The 13,607-nt window shown below is 48.8% G+C and overlaps 5 protein-coding genes across 5 annotated transcripts; 3 read left to right on the forward strand and 2 right to left on the reverse strand.

Annotated features, from left to right (window-relative positions):
- The first annotated feature begins 79 nt into the window (after positions 1-79).
- On the forward strand, positions 80-980 carry FOBCDRAFT_17138 (uncharacterized protein). Its single transcript, XM_031174169.3, has 2 exons — positions 80-329; positions 381-980. The coding sequence occupies exons 1-2, from the start codon at positions 273-275 to the stop codon at positions 870-872; spliced, it is 549 nt and encodes a 182-aa protein (XP_031050954.1). The 5' UTR covers positions 80-272; the 3' UTR covers positions 873-980.
- A 1,624-nt stretch (positions 981-2,604) lies between these two features.
- Positions 2,605-5,104, reverse strand: FOBCDRAFT_155559 (Cupredoxin). Its single transcript, XM_031174171.3, has 5 exons — positions 4,460-5,104; positions 3,911-4,405; positions 3,278-3,854; positions 2,999-3,224; positions 2,605-2,942 (listed from the first exon to the last, which is right to left on the reverse strand). The coding sequence occupies exons 1-5, from the start codon at positions 4,805-4,807 to the stop codon at positions 2,717-2,719; spliced, it is 1,872 nt and encodes a 623-aa protein (XP_031050956.2). The 5' UTR covers positions 4,808-5,104; the 3' UTR covers positions 2,605-2,716.
- Positions 5,105-7,348: 2,244 nt separating this feature from the next.
- On the forward strand, positions 7,349-8,894 carry FOBCDRAFT_17145 (iron permease FTR1/Fip1/EfeU). Its single transcript, XM_031174173.3, has 4 exons — positions 7,349-7,758; positions 7,814-8,253; positions 8,306-8,504; positions 8,554-8,894. The coding sequence occupies exons 1-4, from the start codon at positions 7,603-7,605 to the stop codon at positions 8,824-8,826; spliced, it is 1,068 nt and encodes a 355-aa protein (XP_031050958.2). The 5' UTR covers positions 7,349-7,602; the 3' UTR covers positions 8,827-8,894.
- A 67-nt stretch (positions 8,895-8,961) lies between these two features.
- Positions 8,962-11,179, reverse strand: FOBCDRAFT_269651 (uncharacterized protein; the record flags this gene model as incomplete). The annotated part of the gene is made up of 3 exons (XM_031174176.3): positions 8,962-9,557; positions 9,611-10,442; positions 11,174-11,179. The coding sequence occupies 3 exons, from the start codon at positions 11,177-11,179 to the stop codon at positions 8,962-8,964; spliced, it is 1,434 nt and encodes a 477-aa protein (XP_031050961.3).
- FOBCDRAFT_17155 (type 2C protein phosphatase PTC6) lies at positions 11,077-13,507 on the forward strand. Its single transcript, XM_031174180.3, has one exon. It carries the CDS (start codon positions 11,392-11,394, stop codon positions 13,378-13,380), a length of 1,989 nt encoding a protein of 662 aa, XP_031050965.2. The 5' UTR covers positions 11,077-11,391; the 3' UTR covers positions 13,381-13,507.
- Positions 13,508-13,607: the final 100 nt, after the last annotated feature.

Genomic DNA, 13,607 nt, shown 5'->3' on the forward strand with positions numbered 1-13,607 from the left:
TCCATCCTGTTCCCTTTTAGCCTCTGCAGGTCCCCTTCAATTGCGACCATCCCACTTTCCCACCTTCTTCTCTTCTGTTTATCTATCCTACGCCATCACATCCCACCTGAAGCTCCTCTTAAAGAAAATTACCGTTCCTGACTCGAATCCAAGCTTATCTATCACTCGTCATCGAACGTCATCACGATTTCGACAAGCAATTGACTTCATCTCGAACCTTGCGACTTCACCACTTGCACTGATTTTTTGCAAGCAATCCTAAAACAACTACCATGTCTCATCAAGTTAATGGCGACGTGAGCGCTGCTCAGTATTCTGCTTTCGTCCAGGTAATTGTTGAATAGCCCACCACTTTGCGACTCAAACTAACCCGTTTGCAGCATCTCCTCAACTACCCTGTCATTAGCGACGGCGTCCACTCCTTCAAGTCCAACGAATTCGGCCAGCGCTCCATCAAGCTCACCGACGCTGCTTACCAGACCTTCGCCGCTCCCGTCGTCCCCTACTTCGCCAAGCCCTACCAATATGTCTCTCCCTATGTCCAGAAGGTCGACTCCCTAGGCGACAAGACCCTCGACCGTATCGATGAGAAGTTCCCCGTCGTCAAGAAGCCCACCGATGAACTCTACCAAGATACCCGTGCTCTCATCCTCTTCCCAATTCAGAAGGGTCTTGAGGGTAAGGACCACGTCTTCCAGGTCTACAACTCTGAGATTAAGAAGGTCGAGCAAGGAGGCCTCGTCGCGCACGGAAAAGCTGCCGTTACCACCGTCCTCGTCGTCAGCAACGAGACACTCTCTTGGTTGAGCTCTTTCCTGCACCAGAAGAAGGCCGAGACCACCACTGCCGTCAACGAGAAGATTAACCAGTAAACGCCTCACTCAATGACCATGGCACCACGAGCGTGATGACTGTCCTCAGCTGAACCATACCTATACCCCTCCCTGTTTTCCTTTTACTCAGAATAATTTCTTGAAACCATGGCATTTCCTGTTGTACTTCTCTTCCCTTACTGATTCTTGGAGTTCTGAATGATATGGGAGCATAACGCCGTTGCAAATCAGCTTGTAACTCTCGGAATTGTCTGATGTGCCTCTTTGGTTGCGCTGCAAACATGATTTCAATGGTTGTTTCAGCACTAAGAAATACAGGTGTTGAATTCGATGTGCATTTCTCTCTGTCGTGTCTCATAGGCGCAATGGGGGTTGTCTGCCTCCCCGTTCTCTCGTTTCTATCTCCCCACTTGAGGATTTAGCCGATGACAGAGTGGCTAGCGAAAGGTGCTGATGAGACATATGATGATCAGACGATTGTGTATCCTCGAGATGTGTACGTGAGGATACGCACGCGGCGGGGGGCTCAAATCGTTAAAAGGATGTGGACTTCGAAAGACTTGAAAACGAAATAATAGATTTTGTTTGTATTCTTAAGTGAAAATTGAGTGTGATTCTGGACCCTGGCTTTACTGAACGGGTGAGTGATGACGAAATTTGTATGCAACAGGATGCACAAGTATGAAGGGGTGAAACAAAAGAATATGTTAAGCTTTTGATACCACGATCACGATGCAATGGTTGTTCCCAATTCCGATTACGATCACAATGGTACGTGGTGCCGCCTAAGCCCATGCTCGTCTGAAGATTCACGTAGTACATAATCTGGTGATGTCCAGGAAAGTCTATCGACTTGTGTCAGACTGTCTGAGGAAGCAGATAGCCACGGTAGGATCATCAAATAAACATTCACTGAGTTGAGAATCTCGCCAAGTGTGCTGAAGGAATAACATAACCGGATTCGATTAGCACTGCGGTTAACCTGGCTCTTCTTCCACTATCCCCCAACGGGAGTAAATTTCGCCATCTGTATATCAGCAGTAGCTCTATATGATAGACTCAGCCATGAATATGAATGATATGGCACCGAGCAGCCTCACACAAGAGCAAGAAAACTGGTTACGAAATCTGAAATGAGAGTGGCAGTTACTTGATCTATCATGCACAGCTTTACTATCGCCAGAGCCAGATATCCGTGAGACTCAAAAGCACCTTGGACAGAAATATAGCAACTAACTGACGCTGGGAGACATACCTAAGTCAAGTCCCCGGATACTAAGAGTAACGGAGTTTGGTAATGGCTTCGTTGTAGGTATCGAGAGCTTGGCAACCAATATATACCATCTTGCCATTGACGATGGTTTCGGTATCGAGCTCTTCGGGCCAGATACCGAGACTCATAGCAAAACCCCAATCAAGCTCAAAACGTTCGGTTAAACTTAGACCCTTTGGATCCCTTGGACGAAGTATTGCCGCGTCCTACTTAGAGATCAGCTCTTCGGCTTATTCATTGAGCAGACAGGCTTATACAATTCCCTGGTACCCAGACAAATCTGGACAGACCGAAGCGACTGACTATGCGGTTCAATCATATTCTTTGTCTTCTGAGAACTAAGCTTTCGTCAACGACCCCTGAATTATGCGAGCCCCTGAAAATAGGATATACTGTGGGCAATGGATCTTCAAATTGGAGCTAAGCCGACGATGGAAGATTGGACCGCAGTTCTGCACAGAAGAGAAGGATACCGAAATATCATTATTAAAGATGAACCTAACAAGTAACAAAATGGTATATTCAAACACTAGTACAGATTATCAAATTTAAAGAGCCTTGGAAGCAAGGCCGCTGAGCTCCAGGAAGACATGGACGTCCAACCCATCAATCAGTGACTTCTCGCATCACCTGAAGGGGAAACAACTGTCTCTTGAGGTCCTTTATGAGCAGGGTTGCCGTCACCTGAATCACTACCATCAACGATACCAGCGCTGAGAGCGCCGGCACTGGTTGGGTCGATAGGTGCAGAAAATCCATACCATGCCACGACGGCTACACCCAGGATACCACAGATACAGCTGAAGACAAGAGCAACGATACCACGAGGAGTGAATCTTCAAGGAGTGTCAGTGCGTCAGCCTCATGAAGCAAAGGGAATAGAGGGACTTACCCAGCAGGCAGAGCCTTGGCAGGTTTATTCTCGCCAGTAAGATCAAGGAAGTTCTCAGTATTAGCAGCCGCATTTCCCTTGGTAGGCATACCAGCAGCGGCGCAGGCGTCCAGGTGGTTCTTAGGGATCTGGATGGTCTCTTGAAGAGTAAGAGGGTCTTCGACGAAGGTGGCAATGAGACCGGACACCACGTGCCATTCAATATGGCAATGGAACAGCCAGACACCTGAAAAGAGTTAATTATGCGAATTCCTCCTTAAATTGAGTTTTGGCACATACCTGGGTTGTCGGCCTTGAAACGCATAACAATGTTACCGTTGGGATAGATGACGAGAGTATCACGTCGCATAGGGGTTTTGGGCAAATCAGCTTCAGTAACATTGGCATCGGCCCAGATACCAGCCTCCTCTTCGGAACGGTAGATAGATTGGAATGCGTGCCCGTGAAGATGGAAAGGGTGGCGACCAGAATCGAGATTGTTCACGACAATTTGTACGATCTCATTCTTCTTAAGGACCATGGAGTGTGTGTAAGTGCCATAAACACTTGGATCCTCGGCGTCCTTGCCTGCACTGAGGGCGGTGTACAGAGTGGGAACCTTGGCTTCGACGTAGGTAATGTTGTTGAACCAGGCGTAGTTGGCTCCATCCTTGAGGTTTTCCATCTTGACATCGAGAGTAAACTCCTGGTCAGGTTTTCCAAGAATGCCCATCTTGTCGTATGGAACAAGCTTCATGTCATCGTGGGGGTCCAAAGTCTCAACAGTAGCGGCGTCTGGCTTGTCGGCCTTTTTATCATAGACGAGCCAGCCGGTAGCATTGTAGTTCAGATCGGGGGGAAGGACATCAAAAAGGGTCTAGATGAGACTGTCAGCTTTTGCTTCAGCATCATTCTTAGGCTGGCAGCACTCACAGTATCCATGCTGGCAACAATAGGGAAGTTCTTGGAGGTGTCCTTTTTGGTAGTGAGCAAAAAGCTGACACGTTGAGCAGCCGAGATGTAGATCATCTCTGCCTCAGCCTCTTCGGTATAAATACCATCGACCTCGACAATGCGCATCTTATGACCCTCAAACCAGAGATATTGGCCAGCAAAGGCGCCTATGTTGATAGTACGGAACAGATAGGTTGTTTCGGGCTTGACAGACATTGTGAAGTTTGTGGTCTCGTTCATCAGGGCATTGTTAGGCACAGGCTCTGCGCCTGAAGGGTTGGCCTTGCTCATGAACTTGGGAATCATGGATTGCATCTCGTCATGATACCAATCAGAGAGAGTAAAGATAACCTCTTCATCATACTTATCCTTGTAGGGGAAATCTTTATCGTGAACGATAAAGGGAGCACGTAGACCGTCAGGGTATTGAGCAGCAGTGTGACTGTGATACCAATAGGTACCTGGTTGGTCGACCTGTAGTGGATATGTTAAATCTAGAGATACAGAGGGGATCTCGAGCATCCTTACAGTGAAGTTATATGTGAAGCTGGTTCCAGGAACAATTGGACATTGACTGACACCGGCAGGGCCATCCATATGGGTAGTGCCGTTCATGTAGAGGCCATGAAAATGCAGAGAAGTTGATTGATTGCCCAGGTTATTGTGAGCATTGATGATGACCCGATCACCAATGTCAACCTCCATTGTAGGGATTGGCCACTTGCCATTGATGCCAATAACTGGGCGCTCGAAAGCATTATCAGGATTAGCTCTGACCCAGCCAATATCGAAATCAAACTTTCTGGTAGCTGCAGAAGCGAGATGAGGAAGGGCGAGAAGCAATGCTGCCTCAACTGATAAAGAGTTGAAATGCATTCTGAAGGTGTGAGGGCCTAAGTCGTCTCAGCCTCAGCAGCTTGAATTATACAAGATACTATGGTGAGGATGAGAGACAAGATGAAGGAGGGGAGGGATAGGCCCAAGCAGGGAGGTATAAAAGCTTGTAAGACACTGGTGGGAAGCAGATGTCAGGAGGCAAAAGAAGAACTGGGATGGAACAGATTCAATAGATTAGATGACGAAAACCGGAAGTAGATTGAGTATAAGATGGGGGTTGGTGGGATGATCAATTTACGGTATGGACATGGGAAAAAGAAGATGCATGCACAGTCCTTGGTCAGAGTTTGGGTAGCACCAACACCAGAAAAGTAGGTAGTAAGTAAAAGGTGATACCGAGAGCCGAAGCAAGTCAAGAATCGCCTAAAGATTATCCAGCTACTGAACTGTTTAGTCTAATAACCCTTGCTGTTCCATCCAAGCCTGCGATGAACATAATTCGGGAAGAACGTCCGACTAGCGAGTCAATTCTGCGGCGCCAAACGTGGTTGACACACAGAAATGAAGCTGGCGCATGATGATTGATAAAAATGCTGGAATGAGCTGATCAGGGTCAAGGCTTTGGCCTGAACCACAACTGCGGAATCGGCGCGCGTGTGCAAAAAGACGAGCTAGACAACGTGAATGTGATCGTTCTAGACGAGCAAGGATCGGCCTACAGATGGATAAGATGAGCAGCTGTTGATTCATCGTGGCTTGAGAAGGCTTGAAACCATCGAGAAATACCGTCTAAGTGCAAGGTTGAGGGGTTCAGGTGGAGGAGTCATTAACGGTAGAAGGCTAGTAGAGACTAAGTCGATTCCTCACCTTTCTCCTTTTGGCTAGTGGGATGCTAAATGATGACTCCCCTCTGAGCTTCATCTTATCAATCGTAACCTCTTCCTCGTGTTTCCCTCTCTCATTCAATGCCGGTAAAACTTCTTGACATATGATTCGCTTCGGAGCAGGCCAAAGAATTGAGTTCCCAAGTGGTACCACATTTTTCGGCACAGACACTCCCGATCCCTGGAAGCTCATTCAAGGGTCCACGATCTTCTCTTCCTGCAGACCCTGCCCAGCCTGCCTTAGACTGCCAATCTTATGCCAAGCCGGGTCACCCACAGCTATCACAGGTGCTGCAGCCTCTTGGCGATCGTTTCTACCCTCGAAATACCGAGGATTCTTGGCTCTGTCTATCCAGTTTCAATCAGAAGCAAAATGCATTACTAGAGTGAGCTCTCCTAATCACTCATCTCGGCGTCAAGAAATAACAAGTCCTTGCGAAAAAGAGGATCCAGTGGCATACCAAAGCCGAAAACAGCAGCCACATGGTCTCGATTTGACTTAGACGATCATGAGTGGGCCCTTCAACGGTCGAGAAGCCATTCTATGGTACCAGCAGCCAAAGAGTGGTCTGACAACGGACAAGCCTCTCCAATAGAGCCTCAGCATCACAAGCGAACCCGAGATCTTGACGAGCCATGCAACTCAGGATTTTCAGCCGCTGCGTTCTCTAATCCTTGATGCTATCTCGTCTAGCTTGGCTTTGTCACTGATGGTTGCTTCGGATCAGATAATGATTATCTCCTGATCTTTTTGATATGATAACTTTGATCTTGAATCAGGAGGTCATAACACCCTCGACCCTCAGCCACTTGCCTTGATGCAGCTGCATGGGTGCGGCTGAACTGTCACTGCCATCCATCTCGACGGAACATCGCCGCTTCGGAGGGAATGTAGTTGAGATTCCAAATTTGCCTCATCTGAAAGTCAAGGCTTTTGGGCATGATACTTTCCAGAATACGGTGACTGCAGCATTTCCGAAAAGTACCACAATTACCCATGTCAAGTCGATACAAGCAAGAGCATATCGGCATTTGACTCTTAACTGGGATCCGAGGTCACATTGTGGGGTGCTATGAGACACGGAGCTATCCTAAGCTTCCATCAATGTAGCTTCGTCAATGAGTCTTCCTCCATTCTTGTCTTGAGCCTGACTTTCGAGCGGTCCAGTTCAGTCTGAAGAAGTGTGTGCACAATGAGGGCCTCGAAGTCACTTCAAGTTAAACGTTAAGCATCAAAATAAGAAACAGCCCAATTGCGGGAAATCTAGGACATTCACACCCTCAATCTGCAGTCACAGAATTATCTGATTGATTGATTAAGACCGCCCCATGAGGAAACATCCCACGCTACGGCAATTCCTTGCCGAGTGTCGACAAGCTAACTGAGCAGCAGCAAGCCACCAACCATCCAACAACCCAAACAAGTCCGATCGTGGGCTGTTTTCTGGCCATCGCTTCGGTACTCGGTAGCTCGCGCTTCATTCTCGACCAGGTTCTCATGTTCGAGGTTTTTTTTTACATTCCGCGCTTTACTCTGCTGATCCTTGCGGCATCTCAAAAGTGCAACTCGTCTAAGTATACGCTTAGCCAACAAGCTTAGCTTACAAGGTTGTTATGCGGATACTAAATCAGATCGTGTCTTCCGACCCCCTGCTCGAGCTTTTTCTTCTCGTAAGGGCAAAAAAGTTATCTGATCGGCAGCCTGTGATGACTGGATCATTCACAAGCTGCTCCAGTCCCAAACGAACCAAGTGTAACATCAAAGTCAATATCTCCATTCCCACACCCTCTTCTCGACAGTCCCATACTTCTCACTTTGCTGTATCACCTTATACTTGAGCTCGAGACAGCTCCTCTCTTATCTTGAGCCCAACACAGCTCTCTCAAGTGACTCAACTGCACAACACAACACAACACAACACTATCAACTGTCAACTGTCAACTGTCAACATGGCCGTAGACGTCTTTGCGGTTCCTGTCTTCCTTGTTGTCTTTCGAGAGACGCTTGAGACAGTCATCATCGTTTCTGTCTTGCTTGCTTTCCTCAAGCAAACCCTTGACGGCCCCAATGGTGACATCAAGGTGTACAAACAGCTGAGACGCCAGGTGAATCAACAGAGATATCCCCTACGCCTGCCTTGAATACTGACTAGAGTGACAGGTCTGGCTTGGAACGGGTATCGGGTTCTTCATCTGCTTGGTTGTCGCCGCTGCTGTCATTGGTGTCTTCTACACCGTTGGCAGGAACTCATGGGAGAAGAACGAGTACTACTATGAAGGCGCATTCTGTCTCTTTGCATCCCTAATCATCTCCGTCATGGGCGCAGCTCTGCTCCGTATCGGCAAGATGCAAGCAAAGTGGCGAGTCAAGCTGGCAAAGGCTCTCGAATCGCCAATCAAAGCTGGTTCCAAGGGATGGTTCAAGCAGTTTATCGAGAAGTACGCTATGTTCGTCTTGCCTTTTGTCACCGTCCTTCGAGAGGGTATCGAGGCTGTCGTCTTCGTCGCTGGTGTGTCCTTTTCTGCTTCGGCCAAGTCCATTCCTCTCCCAACTGTTGTCGGCCTCTTTGCCGGTTGCTGTGTTGGCTATCTTCTTTACAAGTAAGTGCTATATATACAAGTGTGATGAATTTCAGCGACTAACTGGACCCAGGGGTGGCGCGAGCACCAAACTTCAACTCTTCCTCGTTCTCTCGACCTGCCTCTTGTACCTCGTGGGTGCTGGTCTCTTTTCTCGCTCTGTCTGGAGTTTCGAGATGGCCAAGTGGAATGAGTACATTGGTGGTGAAGCTGATGAGTTTGGAAACGGACCTGGTTCCTATGATATTGACCAGAGTGTCTGGCACGTCAACGTATGTCTTCATCTGACAAACTTACCTCAATATTCTAACAACTCTTTAGTGCTGTGCCTCCACCGAAGCTATTCAGAACGGCTGGGGTATCTTCAATGCCATTCTTGGCTGGACAAACTCCGCTACTTATGGCTCTGTCATCTCCTATAACCTATACTGGATTTGCGTCATGATCGGTTTCATCATCATGCGTTTTAAGGAGACACATGGCAGGCTGCCTTTCGGAAAGGCGAAGGCTCCTGCCAACGCTGTTGATGATGCTGAGAGCCACGCAAGCTCAACTCCCAAGAACGCTGCAACAGAGAAGACTACTACCGCTTAGGAGAACATAACAAGAGAGTCTAGGACTCATCTGCTGATGGTTCATTGTATAATTCACTTAGCTTTCTAACGACTCTATGAGTCTAGCTTGGTCTATATCCAATCACACGCAACAAGCAAGTCTTGTTCTATCTTATCAATTTTCAGGAGTCCAATCCCATTCATCTGCCATGAACATGGCCTTTGCCATTTTGTCTACATAAAGTGCTCCTTCGTAACGTAACCTTTGATCGTTCGCAATCGCTCGTGTAAACTGAAACTTTTTGGGTGGGTTATCTTCATCGTCGACAGCGTGTTCTCTAAGAGCCAGCCACGAGATTTCAATCGGCCTCTTTTTCCAGTCGGCATACGGTATCGCGATGACACCAGCTGAGAGCATAGATCGCATATAACTCAGGATTGGTTCCAGTCGAACCCGTAACCCGCAGTTTGTGTGATGCTTGTCAATCTGATAACTCGGACACTGTTGAAGCGTTGAAAGGAGATCCTCAATCTCGATCATCGCAGTATCAGGAACCATGTTCAACGACGCTGGACTGTAGTCAACGAGGAAGAGCAAATTCTTGTTCACCAGGAATTTTAGCATTTGACCAAGCTGGTAAGAGTCACATGCCGCACTCGAGTCATACCCGAGTTTACACTGCCTCTCTCGAGATGAGAACAGTGCGAGGAAATGCCGTTGGACAGAGGAGACGGTGTTGAGGATACACTCACGCCTATGTCGGAGCTCCTCTGGACAAGAATTAGCATTGTATCTGCACCTCGAGCCTTAGGTTTTCACTTACCCTCTAAGCCATCAGGCAGATTCCACCATGCGGCAGTCATATCAGTATCAGTATCATAAAACTCGCTCCAGAGACTTGATCCTCGCATGATGAGTTCTCGAGTTGACTGTTGCAGGCGCATGGGTTGTCCTAATAGCCACGCAACCAGAACCTTTTGACGCAAGACCTGTTCTGTTTCTGTAGGTCGTCCATCGCCACTGCGCAAAGGTTTGTTTGACGTCAACGGCCATTTAAACTTGAGGTCTGTGTTCAGAACCCGAGCAACGGCTGCCACGCAATCGAAGCGATCAGCAACGATTGCTAGCGTGGTTACGTATGACATGGTTCCACGTGAAGTCTTTGTTGGGCGCTGGTGTATGATATTGAGGATATCTTCCATGGCATTTTCGCGCCCAGCAGCTTTGGTTGCATCGTCATCGTCGGTGATGGGAATCCAGGGTAAGTCCTCGACATTTGCCTCGTTGACTTTGATCTTAAGCTGGGCAAGCTTCTCATGTATATCCGAGATAAGCTTGGCTTCCCTAAATTGAGAGTTCGATAAAAGGTTTGAAAAGTACTTTGAGTGCTTTTTCAAAGCTCCCAAATTGACCCGATATGCCACCCGGACTTTTGATTTCAAAGATGAGCGATCAGGGGGCTGAGTACCAGCTTTTCTGCTGGCAGCAAGCTCAGCCTTGCGAGTTTTGTTGAGAGTACTGATGGAAGTCTCAAAGGTTACATCCAAGACAATGTCACCAGCGGGATCGATTTCTACCAGGGGAGGCAGATCTTTCTTAGAAGCCTCTGGCCCGTCCGCCTCGGCGGATGTTGTAGTCCCAGACTCGCCCATTTGCTAGGTAATGGGTTTCTGTCGACATGGAGATGTCAGTCAGCCTATGTAGAGGCTTGAAGTATTGAAAGGCCGGATGCCGTGTGTTGATGGTGTTTAGTTAAGAAAAAGCCTTTAAAGCGTGCTATCCATAGTGAAAATGAGAAGATCTCAGGCTCTGGTTGGGATGACGTTCAAAGGTAGAGTACGTACCCCGCCACTTTGACGTTAAAATCCGAACTCCGGGGAAACAGACAGCAGAAGGCTTTGGGCATTTTCCGTTAACATTCACACAAGAACTAGTTCAGATCACGGCCAGAGACTCATTCATCAAAACTCTACAGCTTTACAGTCTGTGTACCACCAACTTTTTCATTATTCATCGCCTTGTAGGTCTTATGTGGTCTGTTATAAGTGGTACGTCTGGGACTGTAAAGACAGCCACGGGGCTCCCTGAGTCGTTGGTTTTAGCGGTTGAACGAAGATTCCCACCCCTGACTCCCGATGGGATCCCCGCTAAATTCTCGTTGTGCCGCCTGAAGCCTGGGTTTGGTGGAACGTGATTGGGCAATCTTATCTAAGTGCGAGACGACCTTTGGTAGGCTCCACTTAGGAAGTCATATCCAATATCGTCACTTTCCGACAAGCAACTGGACACCCGACCCTTTATCCTTCGCTCATTTCCATGGTCATGTTTCGCTTCGAGACTGACAAGATCATCTGCTAAATTGGCTTGGATTATATGGTTCTCTCACTCTCATACAGAAAACTCAACGGCTTCGTTTGGTCCTCCTACCGATCAGGAATCAGCCAAATCCTATACCATCCGCTCCCTAACGCTATTAACTTTCCACAACTTGCCCGATGGCATTGCAGACTGTAGCCTGCACAGCGCTCCAGTTCTTCAAGGGACGCTGATGACCGAGGATTGACAAAGCCAGTTATATACAACCTTCTTCGTCGAGCATCGACAATGGCCCAGTTTACTCGCGCCGTCGATTCAACAGCAACCCCTGCGATCCAGCTCCTTAAGATCTCAGCCCGACCGTTGACAGCTCCGAATCGCTTCGCACATACAGACGCGTTGCAGCGAGCACGAAGAAATTCTAGGCATATTGATTATACCCGGCTTACGACGTTCTATTCGACATGCGCGACATGGACCGGGAGTTCGCGACAGGCTCGGCTTACAGGTCCGGGATCGCAACTCGGTTTATTCTCACCGCTGGCAGTTGAAACATACGGTACACGAGGATTCCATACCTACTTTGTGACGCATCTACCTTCATCATCTGTCCATCCCGACTCTCGCCCTCGTGGGCCTGGTCATAAACTTCCTCGCGATGCTGCGACCCCTCACACCCCAAGCTCTGGCCCAGTCCCCGCTGTCGCCCCGCCTTATATCCCGTCAACCCGAGACCTGACTGTGGTGCGCATTCCCATGCGGAGGGCGAAACACCATCTTGGTGTCGCGACAGATCGAGGAAGTCGTCCCTACAATGAAGATCGAGAACAGGCTGGCACCATCAGCCTTCCGGCCTTCGCAAAGAGGGCACCCAGGAGCGTGCAACAAAAACCAGGGGAAGCTACAGCGGCGGATAGTGCTTGGGGAGACCCTCAAATCTTCTATTTTGGCGTTTTCGATGGTCATGGTGGAACCGAATGCGCAGATTTCGTCCGGGACGAGCTGCCGGGTTATATAGAAAAAGCCTCGGAGGAGTTCGGCCTGCAGAGCAGCTTGCGGAAGAGGAAACCTGGTCGTGAGGGCATCCATAACCATCACCATGATCATAAGCACAAACAAGGTCGTCCATCACAGCCGATTCAGTCGACTAAGAGCCCCTCAACAAAACGTGAGGCGCTCGACGCTGTGCCCATGAAGGGACCAGAGGAGGTCAAAAGCGAAATGAATGTCCCCAGCGCAAGCAATGGTGGCCTCTCCGATAAACCAGTACACGGGGAGCGAATACACAGCGCAGCCTCGCCGGCTGCCCCAGTCTCAGACCTGGCCAAAGCGATTCGTATGGAGAAAAACTTGGTCAAGGAGTACAGAGAAACCATTGGTGGCTATTTCAGGCGCTTTCACCCTGAACACTTTGTTCTCTCGCGAGATGACAACCCAGGTGAAAGCCACAAGATCACGATAGAATCAGTTCTCACATACGCCTTCCTGCGTGCTGATCTAGATTTTGTGTCTGCGCAAGCTCGAAAGATAGACCCCAACGATACCAAAGGTGCTGATACTCCTGTTAATAACGATGAAGTCTTCGGCCACCCATCCACCCCCTCTGGTCATGGCATAGGAGGCCCGGAGCGCTTTAAAGGCGGCTCGACGGCTTCTGTAGTACTTATCTCTACTCCAACGCCTGCCCCATTTTGGCACCCAGCTGCCCAGTCCACGTTGTTATGCGCCCATGTTGGCGACAGTCGAATCCTTCTTTGTGATACCGCCACTGGTTTAGCACAGCCTCTAACATCTGATCACCACCCTAGTACCCCCACCGAAAGCCGCCGGTTGCGACGCTATGCACCTGCTGGGTCAATGGTTTCTGGCGATAGTTTCGGCGAGGAGCGCATTGCAGGCCTAGCCAACAGTCGTGCATTCGGAGACATGGGGAGTAAGCGCATTGGAGTCTCAGCTGAACCAGAGCTTACACGAGTTGAGATGGGCCCTGCCCAGTATTCATTCCTTGTGCTGATGACTGATGGCATCTCTGGTACTCTAAGCGACCAAGAGATCGTCGATGTTGTCAAGGAGGCCCGTACGCCTGAAGATGGAGCTCGAAATATCGTTAAATACGCTACTGAAGTTTCCTCCGACGGCGATAACGCAACATGCCAAGTCGTCCGTCTGGGTGGTTGGGAGCGTCGATCTGAAGGCGGACTCGGCAGCTTGGGTACCAAGGAAATTCGCGATGCACGCATTGCAGAAGCTCAAGATCCAAGACGAGGAAAGAGGTAGTCGCACTACATCATCACGAGAAGACGTTTTTGTTTGGATATATGGTAGGGGAGTGGGAGTCTTTCAATGGTAGGATAGCGGGCCAGAATCTAAGATGGAGCATTCGGCTTTGTTATTCAACTTGGGCATGTCAGCTTCTTTTATTCTCATTTGTACTGCATGGGATTGGGAGTTCTCAGGATTAACAGATGGCGACATAGCGTGCGCTCAGGGAGCAGCATCACTTG

This window comes from Fusarium oxysporum, chromosome II (genome assembly GCF_013085055.1).
Source record: "Fusarium oxysporum Fo47 chromosome II, complete sequence".
In the NCBI taxonomy this organism is placed as follows: Eukaryota; Fungi; Ascomycota; class Sordariomycetes; order Hypocreales; family Nectriaceae; genus Fusarium; species Fusarium oxysporum.